This window comes from Hirundo rustica, chromosome 9 (assembly GCF_015227805.2).
Source record: "Hirundo rustica isolate bHirRus1 chromosome 9, bHirRus1.pri.v3, whole genome shotgun sequence".
NCBI classification, from domain to species: Eukaryota; Metazoa; Chordata; class Aves; order Passeriformes; family Hirundinidae; genus Hirundo; species Hirundo rustica.
Window position 1 is genome coordinate 22,008,126 of NC_053458.1, and position 19,659 is coordinate 22,027,784.

Here is a 19,659-nt window from a genome sequence, read left to right on the forward strand (position 1 = left end):
TGCACAGCAAAATCGTTGGAAATGATCCCACTAATTTCAGTTGATATAGGACAGAGTCCTGGCTCAGAAGAATGCTGTGATCATATTGACATCACTGGACACTTCTAAGCAATATTGCAAAAGCAGTTTGCCCGTGGAACTGGTTTCCCCATGCTCACAATGTGCTTTATGAAGAAAAAACCCACACTGAGAAAACATAGAGAAGGCTATAACTCAGGGAATTGCTTACACATTATCTGGTTGGGCCAAAAATTTTGTTTTTCAAGAGAATCTAAAATGCATTGGGTTTAAAAAGCTCTCACTTATGTAACAGTTGCCAAAGGGCAGCCTATTCATTAACCAAGACATAAAAGTAAAAAGGCTGCTCCAAGGCCTTGAGGCAGCTAAGTTTCTTGAGCTGTGCTTCATAACAGCTGCCCTCCAAAGTCTGGTTAACGTCATCTAAAATGCTCTTTAACAGAGGACTAGGATGACACACTTACTGTCACAGCATCCCCTCTTTGGACAGAAAGAAATGTCTTCTGTTTCCAGAGCTCTCCTTTCCAGTGCTGAACTCTGACATACTGGGTTTGAACTTTACCTCAAAGTATTCACAGCAGGAAAATTTGCTCTTTTCTTCTTTAATATAACCTTCTGCTCTCCTTAGTCCTTGATAAACAATGGATGCTCAGATATTTATTGTAGCATGTACGGCTGGCCCTGCACAGTTCAGTCCTCTATGAAGAGGCTGCTTTGGTCTTTTGAGGATCAGGGGCAGCCTTACAGAGTATTTATGTTTCTGTTTTACAGGACAGCAAGTAGGGAACCAGCTTGAGTTTCTTCCCATCAGATGATTTTAATAATTTGCCATAGAAATAATTAGTGCATGCTGCAGTTTTTCCCTTAGATGCTGCTATAAAATTATATAATTGGCTAAAAAAGGAGAAGTCTTTCTCTCTAAAATCTGGTGTGTCTTTTTCCAGTCTAGAGGACCAGCAGAATAGCTGGACACCTGCATTTATTTCTTGCATACAGCCTGCTACCCTGCCACGGAGGCATATCCTGTTCTTGTTCCAGAGCTGGGTTACCCAGGCTACCTTCTAACTGCCCTTTGCATGTGATCTCAGCTTGTGAACCACTTCAGAGGAGCCATCAGCACACAGTTGTAGCTGTTCAGAGCAGTTACCATCACATGGTCACTCCGTTGTGTTTGTGATGTCTCTCAGCCAAGAGTGTCAGGTTGCAGGGGAAAACACTGGCTGGGATGTCTACTGTAGATCAAGGTCTTGCCAAGGAAATCTGAATAAACCTTATAAAAATATTCTCTCCTTCCTATTTATCTTAGATTTCTGAAGTTATAACTACTTAATTTATCAAACTTGATTTATTTAAGTATTTACCTTGGATGCTGTAATTGTTGATGGTTTTGAGCAAAGAAATAACCGATTCATAATGACAGTTGCATGCAAAAACCTGCAGCACCAGGAATTAAGCTAAACAAACTCCTGATTTATTTATATTTTTAGCTACTAGCAAAAGCTTAAATAGAGTGCTAGATGCAATTTTTTAAAAAATACAACACAGAAAAGAACTAAAACAAAACAAAAAGAATCCATAAACATACAGAAGACCATACCCACCTGCTCCATCCAAACACTCTGGAGGAGAAAAGAGTGGTTGACCTGGCTGCTAATGGCATTGAGCTGATAATGGCATTCAGCTGATGCCTCCTGAGCATTTTTTTGTGTGTGAGGCCCCTCAGTTCAAGCTGCCTTTCTCCTTCTCCCACAGTGCCTCCTGCCAGGAGCTCCCTGCCATGCAGCTGGCACCGCTGCTGCTCTGCTTCAGCTTAAGGAAGCTGCTCACTAGGAGGAGGTGCCTACAGCAAGGCTGGGGAATGTATGCACCAAAGATGACTTTTACAAGTACAAACAACCTTATAAATGGGTCCTGATGTCCTCAAAACCAATCTACGTTCACAGTGCTCAGCTGCTGAGAAGCAACTTGATTTTCAGAGCTATTGCCATGACAGCAGAACAGACTTTTCCGGTATGAACAGGGCTGAGGCCACGATTTCACACATGTTGTCAGTTCATAGTTGTGCCTCTCAGCTCTGTATTAGACAGGAACAGTGGCCGAGGCTTCCAGGCCTTTAAAACTCAAAACAGATTAAGACCAAAATTTACTGTAGCCCAAACTTAACCACCTGCTTGTTAGTGTAGGCTGTCATGTGTTGTGATGTTGTCTGGGTACATACATTTGTTGGGACAAGGAACCTTTTCCTCCCTCTTTGGGCCTAATAAGGAAAAAGAGAGAAGTAACTGGTATCCCAACTCTCTCACTCGTTAAAACCAAAAAAGAGGGAAACAGCTGTCTCACAAAATAGCAGCATTTATAAAGCACATTATATAGTTTTGTGCTTCAACAAAAGACCATAAAATGAGATAAGGCGCTTTTTAATGCATTTCTGTGAAGCAGTGTACAGTTCATGACTTCAGAAATACTGAATTAGGAATTCAAAATTAGCAAGCCTGAAGCTGTAGCTCTCACAAAACCCCACCAAGAAAGCTGTTCCTGCATGATGGAAATGTAGAGAATAAGGTGTCTACTTTGTGGCTATTTCTTTCCCATCTTGTCTAAGATGAACTTACAGAATAAAACCTCAGGTGACCAGATGACAGAGGCAGAAGATGCAGATGTAGCTCTGAATGGAAATGGGCCTTGAATGAAAATATCCACAAGCATCATATCTGTAAGCCAATAAATTCAGCCGAGTTGTTTCTTTCTCACCTCTACCTGCACAGATAATCCCAAACTAATACTTTTTCTCAATAAAATTTGGAGTTTTAGTCCAACTATTCAGTTGGTACCTGTGGCATTGATTTTACAGGAATCAGTAGTTTTTCTGTAATGTACACATACAAGACCTAAAATATCAGCGCTTTGTATAGCAGGGCCCATGGAATGGTGCCCTGGGACACAAGCGAGGCTGTCACTGCCACAGCCCTGCTCCGCTCCCCCTGCTTGTGCACAGCGAGGCTGTGTCCGTGCGGGACCATCCCTCCCCTGCTCTGCCCTCCAGCTGGGCTCTGCTCCCCTGGCAGGGCAGACAGCTCCGGCTGCTTCCCGGCACCCAGGAGGGGGAAAGGGCCAGGGAGCGTGGGCACAGCGCTGGGCTGGGAGATGGAAACAGAAGGCTGTTGAGGAAAACAGATAGCTCCTTCAAGTCACTGAAATGCCAGAGCTTCCAAATCAAAAGAAAACCTAAGAAGCTGATAAAATTACTCAGGTAGGAAGAGATCACAATTCAGTAACCGAGCAAAAGCTACAGAAGGAAGAGCCAGAGACTTCAACAAATTGGACTGTGAAGATGAGAGCGGAGCTGTCTGCGAGGAGGCTGTGAGCCTCGTCTGCCCTGCACTGCACAGAAAGAGTCTTTCCACTGTGAGTGGAGCAGAACAAGGTGTTATTTTATAGTGGAAATGCCTTGCTCTCTTTGAAAGAAGACATAACTCTTTATGGAATAATTTACTAATGCCATTTAAGAAATTGAATTCCTGTTCTGTGAGAATTTTATTTATGCTAAATCAATATATGAAGTCAGAATGTCATTTTATTGCTGAATAGAAATTATATTAAGAAAGCAGTCTAGAAAAAGGAAACACTTAACGATACTTTAGTCTTGAAGTGGTTTCGGTGACATATTGATATATTAAAAATAATATATTGAAGTATTTCAGAAAAGAGCAGGAGTAAAAGGAACTATAGTGCCAAATACAGAACAAGATATTGTTATTCTCAAAATGACATTAACATTACTAAAATAGGATTAAAATTATTAATTATTCTTTACTTCAAAAAAAAAAAAAATTCAAAATTGAAATTTCTTACCAAATGTCTGCATTTGGCAAGAACACCGTCTTCCAGCGGTAACTTTCTACTGTCATTTTTTTACCATTTTTCTCTGCAGTTGAAGAACATGCACACTGACTTCTATTCCAGCATCAGGAGAGCTGACAAATACATATTTGGTAGCCTCTGACACCAACGCTGATTTAGACTGTGACAACAGGAGCGCTCTGTAGCCACGCAGTCTCCTGCACCTCACCTGTAATTTACTTTTTGCAAATTCATCTCTGAAAATCACTGTTATAAAGACCACCAGCTTCACTGCCCCACAAAAAAAGTTAGTACAGGATGACCATATCATCCCTGTTTGTTTCTCCAATTTTCCTTCCTCTAAGCCAAGCAGCTGCCAAATCAGCAGCTCATGGTTTGCTGGCTGGGAGTGGAATCGCTCACTTGAGGCAGTGAGCGATGCATGCGCACACACGCACGGACACGCTCCGCGTCTGAACCGGAGCTCGGTCCTGGGGAGACACAACCTCTGCAGTGCTGCATAAAAAAATGCCATCTTCATTACCTCAAATGGCTCGGTGTTACTGAAATGGAGCGAGCTGGATGCACTGCGGGAGGCTCGGAAGCGAGCAAAAGGCCTGAAGAGTTTCAGCACAGCCTGCAGGGAAGCTCTGAAAATACACAAGGGCCTCCCCAAGGACTCTGTGGAGCACTGACATGTGCAAGCTCTGACTCCCAGCTGACTGCCAGGCAAGGTCAGGCTATCGGGAGGGTTCATCTCCAAAAGCAAAAATTCGATTCTGAATGCTGAAACTGATCCAAAATAAACTTCCTTTTATTTTTCCCTCTGTGTGTCAGACAGTCACACTTAGCACTGCTTGCCGTGGCACTACACAGATGTGGGATTGAAGAGACACCCAGCTGTAAATAGATCTATGCCCATTCCTCTGAAAAATATTTACTACCTTAATTTTGGAAAGTTTAGTAACATTATGCATTCCTAATGCTGGCGATTCTGAGTCTGAGGACATAACTATTTAAAGCTGTATTTTACCATGAATTGCATTAAGTATCCTTTCTAAATATTTTTTTATCATTAGAAAGGAGATCTTTGAGCATCAACTTGCACAGTACTTACGTAGTCATATTCCTGTCTTTTGCTTTGAAAAGACAGATTGACTTAGGCTTTTGTATAAAACTATTCCCTGTTGCTGTGCCTTTCAAATAATTGAATTATATTTACCAGAAGACTTGAGGTTTTTCTGAAGCCAAGCTGATGTATATAGAAACGTTCTGTATTCTCTAACTGAAACTTCCTTTTCTTCTGTTGTAGTTCTCCCTAGTCCAAAACCAGCACGTTGGTCCTTGGCAAACAGTTGTTTTACCTATGGAAAAATAGCTGTGGTACAGCTGTGTAGAGCCCTCAGGGAATTTCTGTTTTTCTTTTAGAGGCAATCTGTAGAATGTAGCACGTCAAAAAAACCCTGGGCATTTACAAAAGCAAGATGCCTTGTCAAAGAGATAAGCACTGGTGCCGGACAGGAATGTTAAATAAAAGATACAACTTCCTGCTTAATGAAACACCTGTCTGGAGCCACCTTTGCCATCTCACACAAACAAACAGCTCACAATGGTAGAATTTTTCTCCCCTTTGTAACTCTTAGCTTCAGCACTTTCTGCGGCTCAGACCCACTAGCCCGAGCAGTTTGTGCCTCTCCTACCAGACTGCACCCAGCTTTCCTGGCCTGCAGCAAAGGCCAGAGCTCAGCGCCTGCCTGGCTCCCCCAGCAGCCCCCCTGCACAGGTGTCCTCGGGGTAACAGCAGCAGAGGGCTGGGACAGGTGGGGACCCTCCAGGCCTGTCCACACCCTCAGCTCCTGTGTGTGGCCACCAGCTCTCCCCAGCCCAACTGCTGAGAGCAAGGGGCAGGATGCCCTCCCCTTCCCAGCGGGAGAGAGCCCAGTGCCACTGGAGCATGTGCTCTGGCAGCACCAGCAGGCTCTGAAGCGGAGAGGGTGAGTTCATGGACGCTGTTTGCACATGTCTGGGGGAAAGGAGCAGGCACAAACATTCCTGCAGGAGCACAATCCAGCACTGGTAGCTGGGGTGTGGGAGAGCAGCAGGGCTTCTGCCATCTCCCAGAACCCCGACCCCCAGGGCTCTGTGTGCTGGCCCCGTTTTGTGTTGCATTGTAATGCACAGACTCTGAAAAGGTTTTAATGTAACAGCCTTGTTCATTACAGAGCACGAGAAACAGAAAAAAAGGAAACAAAAGCAAACACAGTCCACTCCTCACTGCGGTTACCTGAGAAGAATCTTGTGTAGACTCTGGGGTCTTTTCTCTCCCCCATCTTCCCACACGGGATTCCGCTAACACAGCAGTGTAATTTTTTACGAACCCACCTTTATTTCAGCATCTACCCAGAACACTGTGGGAGAAATCAAATCACTCTGGTCACATAAGCACTTGATTACCTTAATTATTTGTTGCTCTAAGTCCTCTCTCAGCTTAGTTGTTGCTTAGTAGTTTTCATCCTGGATTCAGATTCTAAACCACTCTCCAAGAGTGGTTTGATCAGCTGGAGGCAGTGGTTACCACATTTTCGTTGTACTTGTGTGGTTTTGTTGTACTTGATGAGATAAACATTTTTCATCTTACTTTGAGACTGTTTCTCAACTCTCAGGCTGTGCAAACCAGTGTGCTACACCATTGTTCTTTCCCTGACAGAGCCAAAGCAGCTCCTAGCAAAGCTTTCTAGCTTGGGCTTCATGTCTCACCTGTAAAATATTTCACCATGAGATTAATCCCACAAGTGAATAAACCAAATTACTATGGAGCACCTAGCATAAGGACCACCTTCTACAAGCTCTGTGTCACCACCTCATGGACGTCTGAAAAACAAAGGACAACAGAAAGGGCAAGAAAGCATCCCTGGCACACACATGGGAGAGTTCCTGGAAGCAATCAGAACTCCTAAACTGTGTTAAAACAGGCTCCTTCAATCATTGTACTGGGATTTAATGAGGTTTAATTCTACAATATGTTCTTTCATTTGAAAATAATTAAAAGCCATGAGCTCAGTTTTCCTCCTTGTGACTACAAGGAACTTTACTGCAAAAGTGGTTCACAGTAGGCACATGAGGGCAGTTTCAGTGTAAAGTTCCATTTCTCTAATAATGAAGACATGCATGAAGGAAAATTTAACAGAGCTAAGGACTTCTCTTTCAAAATAGATGCACAAATCAAGAATTAAGTTGGCATTCTTCTCTTTTAAAAATACCAGCTAAAGAACATTGAAATTATTCTAGAAAGTAATTAAACAAATCAAAATCACACAAGATTTTTACAGCCTAGGTGCTACAGGAGCTTAAAAACCCTAGGAATCAAGGAATTGAAGTACATGATTGCCCTCAGATTTAAAACAAGAAAAGTTTGGTGTAATTTTTGATTTGGGAAACACTTTGAGTTATTTCTAAAAGTGTGACTAGACTCTGTCTCCACAGCCTTACATTAGAGAGCAGCACTCACCTCTTTGTTTTGCTACCTGAAAGAGAGCCTTTAGAGTTGGTAAATCTTACTCAAAGGAAAATAAATTATTTGTTCTCTGACATGCAACGAACACCAGTGAACTAATCTGCATCCGAGGGTCTTTATACTTTTGATCTTTAAGGCGTGCTAAATTTGCAATTTTGTTTTTAGTTCCTCTAAAACTAGCCAACAGATTTTGGGCCTACAACATCTTTTAGATTATCTTCCCCTGTAGTGCCTAGAGCTTTCCCTCCACACGTGACCCCTTCAGCTTTGTTAGTTATCACCTAACACAGCTCCTTGCTGAAAAGGAAGTTCAGCTGACAGCCAAAGGGAATCCCCCCGCCCTGTGTCTGCTCGCTGCCACTTTCTGAAGCAAGACTGCCAGCAAGCACTTGTCTGAGCTGATAATTGTGAATGATATATTTGATCTGGGCTAACAGCACAATTAAATTAGGGTTTTAACCAAGTGTGACTGTACATGTTGTTTAGACAGCTCTCTAAGTGTTTTCAATTATGTTTTGTAATGAGAAATTAGGAATAAGCAGTGATAAACGTGGAGCACTGAATCTGTTGTGCGACTGTTCCTTTGACTGCTTCAAGCAAAATAAAATGAAGCTTCTTTCCTCTGTTCTGAGAGAGTCATGACACTTACCTGGGTACACATACAGTTTGAGAAGAATTAAATGATGTGTTTTCCGGAATACTGACATTTGTAAATTTTATCCATGTATAGGACAGCACAAGTTTTTCTACATTAAGAGTAAATGATCCATTTTCATAGTACTAGAGAACAAAATAATTTTCATCTTGTCAACTAATAATTACCTCTTTTATTTATGTTATTTATGTTTTATTAATATTCTGAAAACAGTAGGCTAAAATCCAGCAAGAAATAGTAAAAATATCAAAATTGTAGCATACAAAATATCATTATGAAAAAAATATCCTGTACCAATTAAAATCTACAAGATTTGAGGAAAATTATGAAAGTATTTTCCACTTCTGAAAAGAGGTTGGAGGCATTCATGGAAGTAGTCCTTTAAATAAAAGTAAGCATAAGAAATAGGTGTGCAAGCACTCAGTATTTTAAGCTGAGAGTAAAGAGGATGTGTTTTCCAGAACTGTTACAATTATTCAAATGCCAATCTCCAAATTCCTATAGGAGTACCAGATTAATATATGTGGAGCAATAAGGACACCTTGAGGACACTTAGAAAAATGCAAAAATTTCTATTCTGCATTGATATGGGAGGATTTACATACCCTTTGTAAGTCTGAATTCCTTGGAATTGCCACATGATGTAATTTTTAAGCTCTTAAACTGTTTGGCAAAGTCCCACAAGTTCCAAGAATATTATTAATGCTCTCAATTAGTCCTGAAATACTAGAATATCTGCTTATCAATAGGTTCACTTACTTGCTAGTAGTTTTGAGGAGAGACCTGTTCTTGCCACTCAATAATCTTGTTCTGAGTTGCTTTTTTCCTTTTTATAGAAATAAAAAGAAATGCTTCACACTGCTCAGCATAGTATTACACTGTACATGGTTTTAAAAGGAAAAGTATAAAAATAGTGCAGGTTTCTGAAGAAGTATTAAATGCAAATCTACACAAAAATTAAAATTACACAGTTCTTTGTCACTTTCTACAAGTTTCAAGTATTCCTTTAAATCTGTACCTTTCAAAAACTGAAATAATTAAACATTTTCAAAAAAAAAAAAAAGTGGGAAGAGGAAGAAATCTTATACCTCTCATTTTGCTTAAGATATTTGCATTCAAAAAAGCACTTTTTTTAAATCTAGCTTTAAGTTAGAACTGCAGTTGTGGGGCCATTTGTAGAGCTTTCTGTTCCCTTAGTGGTATCTGCAGCCTTAGAATCATCACATATTTCAGGTGGCTCAATTTCCTCTGGCCGTGGTGGGCCAAGATCAGCTGTGATCAAATCAGTTTCCTGATCTGATTTTCCTATTTCACTGCAAAATTCAACTTTATCTTCCTGCTGGCTGTTCTTCTTTATTTGTCCATTCTGTGCAGGGTAGGTACTGGCAATGGTCTCATAGAGAAATTGGTATTGTTCCTTAAAAATAAAGAGAAGTTAGTGTTAATGGAATGCTCAGGGTCCAACAATTAATCCATTCTTTCTTTGTTCTCTTACCATATGAAGCAGCTTGCATAGCTTTTGGCGTATTGTTGCTCCTATGGTTTATTCTGACTTCATGTGTACATAACATTTCTGAAACTGTCTGCATCAGACATTCCAAGTTATCACTCAGTGCCCTTTTTGTTCATTAAGTACCAAAAATATGGTTTTTAGAGTACCTAAGTTCTTAACATGAGTCTGGAAAGTCATGTCGTGACCCGCCCATACCGATGACACCCAGGTCTGGTTTGCTGGTAACTGCACAGTGCATGCCACAGTTCCTCTGGAGCGACTGAAACAAAACAGTCAGTGGCTGCCAGCCTGCAAATGGAGTTCATCTCCCAGCTGCAGAAGGGACCCTGCATGTATGTCATGAACCAACTGCAGGAGCAGCAATCCACGCAATTTGTAATTTTATACTATACACCCTTGGCCAAAGGCAGTAGTGAATCGCAGCTCTGGACATCTCACACTCCTTCATTCCTATCAGCAAGGGCCAATGCTCAAACGGTAGTGAGTGTGAATGCTCTGATTAGAATCAGTCCTCCCTATACAGAAATTATGCCCAAGGTTATGGGGATATAGTGACTATGACAAGTTATCTCATTTATTTTCTGTTAATTCTTAAGATTTACTTACAAAGGTGGAGACCATTCCCAGCCTGGTGCGACGAAGAGATTTTACCACTTGGAAAACATCTATTACTTCTTCTATTTCTGCACTTTCCAAAAGGGTCATTAAAGCACAAAATACACCAGTGTGCTGTGATCCATCACTAGAAGATGATGCAAAAGGTACATGTATATTTACAAAGTAAAATCAGAAGTCTTCTGACTAAATGTTTCTGACTAGTATTTTAAAGTCTTTATACTGAATTATATTTCCAAAACATTTGTTACTGGACTGAAATTGTCACAATTAAGTATACGTGTAGGATTTGCACAGGGCATAGTTTATCTAGAGACTCCCTGGACCTGAAGTACCATTTAGGGAGAAAAAGGGAAATTCAAAATTTCAGACTTCAACTACTGTTAGCAGGATTATCTTCTGGTTTACATGGCACGCAAGGCTATTCCTGGAAATGGTCCTAGAAAAGTGCACTTGCATCCTGGAATGAGAGATGATCCTAAAAACTCTACTGAATGTTCACTAGTGCATCCTGCAAGTGCACTCTGACCTAGCATTTCCCCACAAAATAGATGCACCAGCCAAGAGCAGCTGCTCATAGCACCTGCTCTGTGCCCACACTTGCCCAAGAGAAGGGTGCTTGCTTTTCATCACTACAATCAAAAAGGCCAAGGTGAGCAATTCAAGGAATCTTAAAGGGAGAGCTGAATCTCCAGACACATGGAAGGGCCTGTGAGAAAAGGCAGGCATCCCAAAATTATGGTTACTGTGTATACCCGGAACTTCGAGCTAGGTGAATGTGTGTGCTGAATTCAGACCCACCAGCAGTGGACAAGGAGAGGGACACTGCGGGTTCTCCTGCTGTCCTCAGTGACTGGTCTGGCTGGAAGCTTTTGTTTAATGTTGAGAATCATGCTGACTAAATCTTTGGGGGTTTCTGGAACATCACAGCCACTCCACTTATGGTACTGATACTGAAACACCTTCTGAGTTTCTTTTGTCTGGAAAACAGCAGTGGAGATGTGGTTAATGTTCAGGATAAAACACAGATTCACACAATAACTCTACCGCTGCTGATTTACAAATTATATCCCTGAGGAACTGCAAGGTAATAGTTCTACCTCGTGAATATGAGGTAGGTAGACATCCACGCTTTTTTCAAAGTACAAAAGACAGCTGATCTCCTGAGACTCCCCCCCTACCAACTCACTAAATAGGAAACTTGAGATAATTTATAGTATTTCTCGTGATTGACTGCTGGTCTGGAAGAGAAAAATATTTCCATTTCTTACAGCAGGAGGTAACTGCAGTGGGAACTGTTTCTCGTCTTTCTTGAGGCTAAGTTTATAAATTTGGCTTTAAATTTAAAATCTCCTTGAAAACTACCTTTTGGAATTTGCAAAGAAACTTTTACCTTCAGATGTGTAACATCAAATGCACGTATGGTATAGCTAGGACCAGAGCTGACTTCTGCCATTTGAACTTCTATGCCATCATACGTTTGCTTTCCTTCTCCCCAGTACTGTGCACAGAGTTCCTAAAATGAATAAAAGTACAAGTCAGTGATTACCACTCAAATCTCCTTTTATTTTACCTTCCACATGCACTTAGAGACTGTACTGACTTCAAAGTAGGAGAGGAGTTCCGTATTTTAAAATATAACATCCTACACTTTTCCCTCAAAAATTCATTAGAAAGTAAATTAAGTATGTAAATGATAGAGCAAAATATATTGTAAATGCAAATTCCTCATCCTATGGAAAACAGTTAAGTGGAGCAAGGGAATGAGAGAGTGCAGTGCACTGTTTTGTTTGCATGTAGACGATATTCAATGTGTTAGTGTGCAGAAAGTGCCCCCACCTGATCTCCCTCCTTCAGCTCCGTCAGCATAACGATGACTTTGACTTTTCTTTGGAACACCATTTGCCAGAAGTCAGAGATAGTTTCCTGCAGCGGTCCCTGTGTTGCAATCATGGCTTTTGGACCCCAGTAACCCTATAAAAGAATTTTTTTTTTCTTCAATTAATTTGAAATATGATTGTCAAACCATAGAACTCATCATTTAAGGGAAACCCTGTGAAATAAATCAATTAATCCATTTCTTTATAGGGAAAACATGCCTATCACAGGAGGCATGTGTCTTAAGGAATTCTACTACCCAAATGACATTAATCTCAATCCTCCTAAGAAGAATATCACTTCAGACTGACAACAAGATATATTGAGGCTGCAGTGGGTGAGACCTCATCCTGCCATTTTGTGAAGAGCATATTTTTAAGGGGTAAAACATTCAGTTTTACACAGCCATTTAATTTTATCACTAAGAAATTGTGTTTATACCACAAAAAGTCCGTGGACCAGTCCATTCTAAGCTTCCTAAAAATAAAGATAGATTTACCCCAAATAGGTATCCTAACTATGCAGCATTTCAAAGGATTCAGACAAATGGAACTTAGCTAGTAATTCCATTAAAATCAGATACTTCATTCACGACCAATAACTGTTCTTCTTCTTTGGATATATAATGATACCAAAAAAATTGCTGGCTCCAATCCAAGGCAGATGCTCACTAAAGGAAATACATGTTATCATGAAGCCAGTCTGAAGGCTAATGGTTTTAAACATAGATGGATTTACCAATCAGCCATCAGATCTTTCTCCCTTATTCACAATTCTTTTATATAGCGATGCCAACAAGAGAGTGAGAATTTTAGCTAAAAGCTTGTGAAATGCCTATTGTGGATCCTCTAAACACATACAGTTATGAAGGAAGCATTGATGTATTTGCTGGATTCCTCAGAGTCGCTGTCTTCATCTGAGGACTCATCTGAATCATGCTCACCCTCCTTACTGCAATCTTCTTCGTGCCTGATGGGCACTCGGTTAAAGTCATCTGTGTGAGACAAAGTGTCAGCGTCACAGCACATGGCCCCCTGGGTAGGGCATTTGTGGAGGGGAGGGAATAGAAAAGGGCACTCCTTTCACAACAGACTGCAGAACCAAGGCCACCTTGTTTAAAATAAACACGTTGGTAAAAACTCATCTCTTCTTTTTTAATCACTATAAGAAGTTTAGAATTTTACAGTTGAGAACACTAATCAAATATTACTCTGTAAGGTTTTTCTGATTTTTTCTAATAGAAGAAAACAGATAAAATAAGGCAAGGTGGGATAAAATAAGGCCATGGGAAATACTTACAAGGAATTATGTTGGCATTCCTATTTTTGCTTTTATTTTCCTCCCGATTCGCAGAGTTCTGTGTCCGCCACCCCTTATAGGAAGGTAATCGCTGAAGAAAGATGTTTGATACAATGTTTGATTAAAATGGTTCTTGAGATCATTGTCTCCTCAGGACTCTCACACCCAGACTTCATCTTGCAGTGCCTCACTCCTTACTTTACTTCTTTAAACTACCATTTAAAAACGCCTGCTATACCACGTGCAATGGCACAGGAAATCATGTACACAGACACAAATAATCATTCTGTGAGTGCCATCTTTCTTAAAAATATTAACACAAAAGCAGAAATAAACTTCATTAGTATACAGCTTTTTTAAATGAACGTAAAGAAACTTTCTGTGCTAGAGAAATAAAATAGCACGTAAATGATTACCTGTGGTATCTCTAGCTCATGACTATTCTGCAAGGTGTTTTTTAACATAAGTGGGAAGTAAGGGCAACTGGAATGCAAAGCTTATTTACCTGGAACTCTGCCTCCAGCAGAGAAGGCTCACTTGGGTGATCTTTTCTTTCCAGATTGTTAAGGGAGGAATGCAGTTCTGAGAGACTGACCTCTGTTTCTCCATACTGATTGTACTCGACCAGAGCTTGATGAATAAGGATGTACTGTGACTGGTGTTTCCCATTTGAAGAGTTTAAACATGAAGTTATTAAAGAGTACAAAAAAAAAAAAAATATATATATATAACTTTAAAAATCATTATAAAAAGCTACTACTCCTGTTATAATATCATTAGTATTACATTAAAGAGATATTAAATACAAATGTTAAAACTGTAAAATGCTGACATAAGTTAAAAACATGCAATGCATCAGTCCATAAGTTTTGTTGTACTCAACTCATTAAAATTACACTTAGGGAGATGCATTTTAGAATTTTTAAAGTCAAGTTTGACTCTGCAAGCTCAGTTTTGCATTTATGAGTTATATGCCAAAAAGCTGTTCTCCTTGGCTTCCTCTTCTAAAGCCTGAACTTAAAATTTGAAGTTTCTAAAACTGAAAAAATGTTGTAAGTTTTTTTCTCTCTTACTACTTTTCAGAGCTATATTTTTGATGAACAGCTTCCACTGAACTGGGCAATGCACTTGTGAGAAATCCTGAAGCCCTAGTACAGGAGAGTTGTGGCAGGAGTTTCAGGGAGATACCTCGACTTGGACCATGAGGCATCGCTGCCGGCGCAGTTTCACAATGTAGCCATAAACATCCACTCTGCCTTCCGTGTCCAGCCCCTCCAACATGGCGTCGATCCCTATGTACGTCCCAGTGCGCCCAACGCCGGCACTGCCGTGCACAAAGGGATTTGGTTATCCACAGCCAACGGCACCTCCCACTCCCTCTCTGAGGAGAGCAGGCCTCGAAACTGATAAAGTGTAACAACAGCATCCAAAGAAACTGAAAACACTTCTTGCTGTAAATTAATTAGCAATGCAAACAATAATGAGTTTGCATTTTCAGTATATTTTAGTGAAAGCAGGGCAAACATGGCCAAATATGCTGCTTATAGCCAGAGCAGCCCAACATTGATCTGGCTGTTTTTCAAAAGTCTGTGTATCATCAGGTTTTGTCAATACGATTTTCCTTTATATCCTTCAGAAAACAGACCTTGTGTATCTTTTGCTGCTTAATTTTCAAGTGTTCAAGTCACAAAATCTGGGATCAGACAAACACTTTTGCCCGTCACATTTCTGAATAGCTTTGTTTCAGTCATTTAACATTATCAAATTTTCTAAAGAATATATATTTACCTGCAGTGAACCACGATCGGACCACTAAAAAAGTTGCTGAGAGCGTTAACTCTGCGTCGGAGTTTGAGAAGGAGATGTGGATCCTCAGGGACTCCATGGTCTGGCCAGCTGGTGAACTGGATATGAGTGACATCTCTTCCAGCTGTCCTTTCTCTTCCCTAGAAAAAGTGAAGTGTGGTTTTTAATATATATTAATCTATATATACGTTAGTATATGTACACAGACGTATACATAAGTCTAAGTGGAGTCTTGAGTGGACTTTGGTATGTTGCTTCTAGACTAAAAAAGAGGACATAAATTTTGATAACCATAATTATAAAATCAAATGAGAAAAACCCCTCAACGACATTCTTTTAGTGGCCAAGATTTATATGTCTGCATAAGCATTTTTCCACTAATTAACCGCAAAATTTTACTCATAGTTGAATTATCCAATCACAGAAGAGTTATTCATACAGCTATTCGCCATTGTTTCAGTAATTATACATCGCTATTCTACCAGAACTCCAGAAGTCTCCACTTTCTTGCCATGGACCACTCTTCAATTCCACAACCAATATCCATTTTATCTTTATTGATATGATGTCAGCTGAACAAAAAGCAGACAGTTCTTAAAATATCAGCCCTCAACCTGCTGCAATCGCTCATTTCTAATGTCAGATTCCTCGACTGACAGAGCAATGTCTTTGTAGATAGTTAATTCTTAACATCCTGATCTGGTCACTGACCACACGAAGTTACAACTTTCTTTTAATCAGATCACTTCCTGAGTAAATTTGAATGCAATATGAGACAGCAGAATAGGAATTTCCAGCTGTAATCACAAATCAAGATGGGCAGATTCTGTCGCTTTGCTGAAGATTTGCCAGCAGATTTACGCTTTGAGTCTGAATGCTTTTAGCTTTTATTTAGGCTCCATTTATCATCATTGAAATATTTTTGCATAGGGTCAGAGCTGAGCATTTAGCTTTCGATGGCAATTTTTTTTCTCAATTACACTTAGGGCAACTAATGTGACTTCAGATGTGTAAAAGAAAGCAATTAACCAGCCCTAATGACCTTACAAATATTTAAATGGTGATTTTAAAACAGTTATATTTCTAAACACACTGAGATTACCAGAATTTGTAATTGTCCCACTGTACAATTATCAGAAGGGTAGATAATGGTTATCTATGAGTCACACTGATTTTAGGGGCAGTGGGTTATGCTGATATACTCACAAAGCAGCAAGTTTTTTGTGTTAAAGAACAAACTAAATATATAAGGAAACCACAATGTATATATTAATTTTTTACCATTTAGCAGCATAGTAACTGTTTAATCTTAAATGTAAGTTCCAGACGATTAGGGAAAAATACCTTTTGAAGTTTGAAGTATATATCAAAGTCATATTTCTTGCAAGGAATTACACCTACATCTAAGTTTTCCCTTAAGCTATGTGATGCTTAGGAAAGACAACAGAGCATCTTCCACTGAGAAATGACTCCTCTCTCTTTAAATACAGACTCCAAATAGACACTCCAGTTCCAGTCAGTCTCACACTTTTGAATCCACTTACATTTGTGATGTGCAGTTTCTGAATGATGTAGTCTGGACACGTTTTACTTTCATAGATCTTCACAATGATGTCCCCGTACGTTGCAGTTCCGTTCTCCATTGATGGCCAGTACTGGGCACATTTGTTCTGCGAAGGGATGAAGTTAAGTAAGGAGCCCAACAGTGACGTGGCAGAGAACTGAGAGCTAGAAAAAAGCCTAATTTAAAGTAGATGGCAACTCAGTAAAGCTTTTCCAACTTTTCAATTGCAAATATCCAACAACTCAGGTCTCTGACCTGAAATTTATGGCCATGGAATTTAACTTCAGATGTATAGTGGGAAAAAAAAATCCTGTACAGTATTTGAAACAACCAAGAGTGACTGCTGCTGTTGCCTGGCGGCTGGAGAAATGTTTGCAGCTACTTCCATGCCTTCTTTTTCAGTCTTCAATGAGGGTTGCTGCTCCTGCCTGCCTATAATATCAGTTTGGGTGTGCTGTAAATCTGCAGGCTGCCAACATCTTTAACTGCAGCTAAAACAGCAGTTCTTCGTCTTCCTGCTGTACCTGAGTAAGGAACAAAAGCAGGCCAGACGCATCCAACCCTCCACTTAGGTAAAGGCAACAGAGGAAAAATATTCTTTCTAGGATCTGCTGAGGATATTGCCAGGATATCAGAACAGACAGGAGAAAAATAGAAACCATACCTTTTCTGACAGGTGTATGAGCTAAAGTTCTATCTTGAGCCTTTTTCTGGATTAATTAGCTGTAATTTGGAAGCTCACCCTCTTCTACTTATTGCTGTGACTCAAGTGATATTTTCTGATAAGACTGGTAATTCATAAGGCAACACTATTTTGGCATGCTTTCCAACACGGGTTTTGCCACAATAAGAGAACAGCAACGAATGAAAAAAAAATACTTAAGAAGAATATGTAATTCAGCACAGCACAGCAATCCACTCAGTTTTCAGGAAAAAAAAAAAAAAAAGGATGGAAATATAGAAGGAGGGAAGGACAGATATTTCTCACCCTCTTTCCTTCCTCACAGCGAGTCACCATGACAATAATCGTTGCCTTCTGTTCCCAGATCATTCTCCAGAAATCATCTGTGGTTTCATCTTTGGGGCCTAGAAGGAGAAAATTTAAGGGACTTTTCCAGAATGCAACCACATGATAAAACACTTGCCTGCTTGATGTGCTTAGCCATGCAATCTGAAGAGCTAACCAGAAATCATGCAAGTAACAGCACAACACTTGATTTCATTATGGCTGCTGCCATTAGGCTACAGCATTTTAAAACTCCCACCTGTATTCTTAGTGCAGATTCTTGAAATCTGAAAACTTTTGTTGTAAAATTATACAGCATGAGAAATCTGCCTAATTTATTAATTGTTACAAAATTCCCTAAGCAAAAACTCATTGACAACTTTGTCATATTAAATATCAAAATGTCAGACTTTAATTTTTCCTTTAAGCTTGCTAATAGGATTTTACTACTCTAATAAAAATGGGTGAAAAAAGAAAGCATCTGCTTTTAAGATTATAAATTACCTTGTGCAGCAATGTATTTTCTCGGTTCTTTGAAGCCCTGTAAAAATTACATTGTTATAAACTTTTAGAAAGAAAGCATGAACAATTGAAAAGATTTGCAACTTTAAAAATAAATTCAATATGAAACAATTCAATAATATCAAGTACATTACAAAGGTGAAAGCAACCACAGTGGAAATCCTCCAAGGTGTTGATGCTTTAAATGCACAGACTAGAGGATTCTTCCATAGTGTCTAAGACTTTAAGTAAAAGTCACTCACATCAATGTAACTTGCATTGATATAGTCTGATCCTGGATCTCCTGGCATCTCTGAGAGCTCAACACGGTTATGGTCATCTGTTTAAATAATTTAAACCAAAATAATTATATTATCTCAAGGCAGTGAGAAATCAAGCATTTGTAAAACATGTCAAAATTACTACAAATACTCACATGGAAGAATATCAATGTAACGGTTTTTGTTTTGATTATGGCTCTTTTTGGCCTCCTTTATAGAAAATTTACTGAAAACTCTAGGAATACTCTGTAAAATACAAAATTTTATTTTATTAGTTAGGCCTAGATTTAAAATAGCTTTTACTTATAGTCAAATAAATATGGAACTAAAGTGGCATTACTGAATCTGGAAAGTAACATTATACTACATATTACTTCATATATTTCTTATATCTAAAGTAAAGAAAAAATTATTCTTCTTCTTAATATAGTTAGTATATATCTGCACAATTACATGTTATTTATATCCCCATGGCTATATAGTAAGACAAAGTTTAAAAATATTAATAAAAGGTACTTTAGGATGAGAGGTATTTAGACTGCATAGTTTATAGTTTCACTGAAGAACACTTTCAGGAAAAAGAAGCATTTTCATCTTACAACGGGAAGAGATTGGTAGGAAAATTAACTGAGGACTATTTGACCTCAGGTGAGAATTAATCCAATTTTCTGGATTATTTATTTATTTCTAACTAGTACATATACTTCAAACATGCTCCCGGATGGAATTCTTCCAACCACCTGGATAAAAACCTGTGGTATATTTTGAGTAAAGGACAAACCTGAAATTCTTCCAAAAAGAGCCTTCCTTCATCTGCAATCTTCCTCTTGTATGTGTCCAGCAGTAGCTCTGAGGGTATTGGCTCTATGTTGAGAAGTTGCTTGTCATCATCTTTAACTGTATAAATAAGTCAAATGTTTATTGGTACTGATGTTGCAAATGTGCATTACAGTTCAGTAAATGTGATTCTAAAACTGCCAGATAAATTAACAAAAGAACTAAACTCTCGCTTTTAACTTAGTGTATTTATTTTTATAACGCTGATGTTGCCCGAGCCAGCTGTGAGCTGTGGGAACGAGAGAACTTTTCCAGCTCTGCTGCCTGATGGAGACACATCTGCAGGAGGCCACATGCAGGGACACCACATTAATACTTCTGCACAGCGTGGT

General features: G+C 39.4%; 1 protein-coding gene across 2 annotated transcripts in view; it reads right to left on the reverse strand.

The window, feature by feature from the left end:
• Window positions 1-8,211: 8,211 nt before the first annotated feature.
• PTPRC (protein tyrosine phosphatase receptor type C) overlaps window positions 8,212-19,659 on the reverse strand; it is a 59,912-nt gene continuing 48,464 nt past the window's right edge. For both annotated transcript variants that reach the window (XM_040073512.2, XM_040073513.2), the window contains exons 13-28: window positions 19,272-19,387; window positions 18,646-18,736; window positions 18,473-18,549; window positions 18,213-18,249; window positions 17,691-17,788; window positions 16,683-16,808; window positions 15,121-15,278; window positions 14,521-14,656; window positions 13,838-13,987; window positions 13,333-13,423; window positions 12,894-13,027; window positions 11,995-12,129; window positions 11,549-11,671; window positions 10,957-11,135; window positions 10,147-10,282; window positions 8,212-9,444 (exon numbers count right to left, since the gene is read on the reverse strand). In XM_040073512.2, the coding sequence (XP_039929446.1) occupies window positions 9,172-9,444; window positions 10,147-10,282; window positions 10,957-11,135; window positions 11,549-11,671; window positions 11,995-12,129; window positions 12,894-13,027; window positions 13,333-13,423; window positions 13,838-13,987; window positions 14,521-14,656; window positions 15,121-15,278; window positions 16,683-16,808; window positions 17,691-17,788; window positions 18,213-18,249; window positions 18,473-18,549; window positions 18,646-18,736; window positions 19,272-19,387 (2,060 nt within the window). In that variant the 3' untranslated portion in view covers window positions 8,212-9,171. The remainder of the gene's footprint in view (window positions 9,445-10,146; window positions 10,283-10,956; window positions 11,136-11,548; window positions 11,672-11,994; window positions 12,130-12,893; window positions 13,028-13,332; window positions 13,424-13,837; window positions 13,988-14,520; window positions 14,657-15,120; window positions 15,279-16,682; window positions 16,809-17,690; window positions 17,789-18,212; window positions 18,250-18,472; window positions 18,550-18,645; window positions 18,737-19,271; window positions 19,388-19,659) is intronic.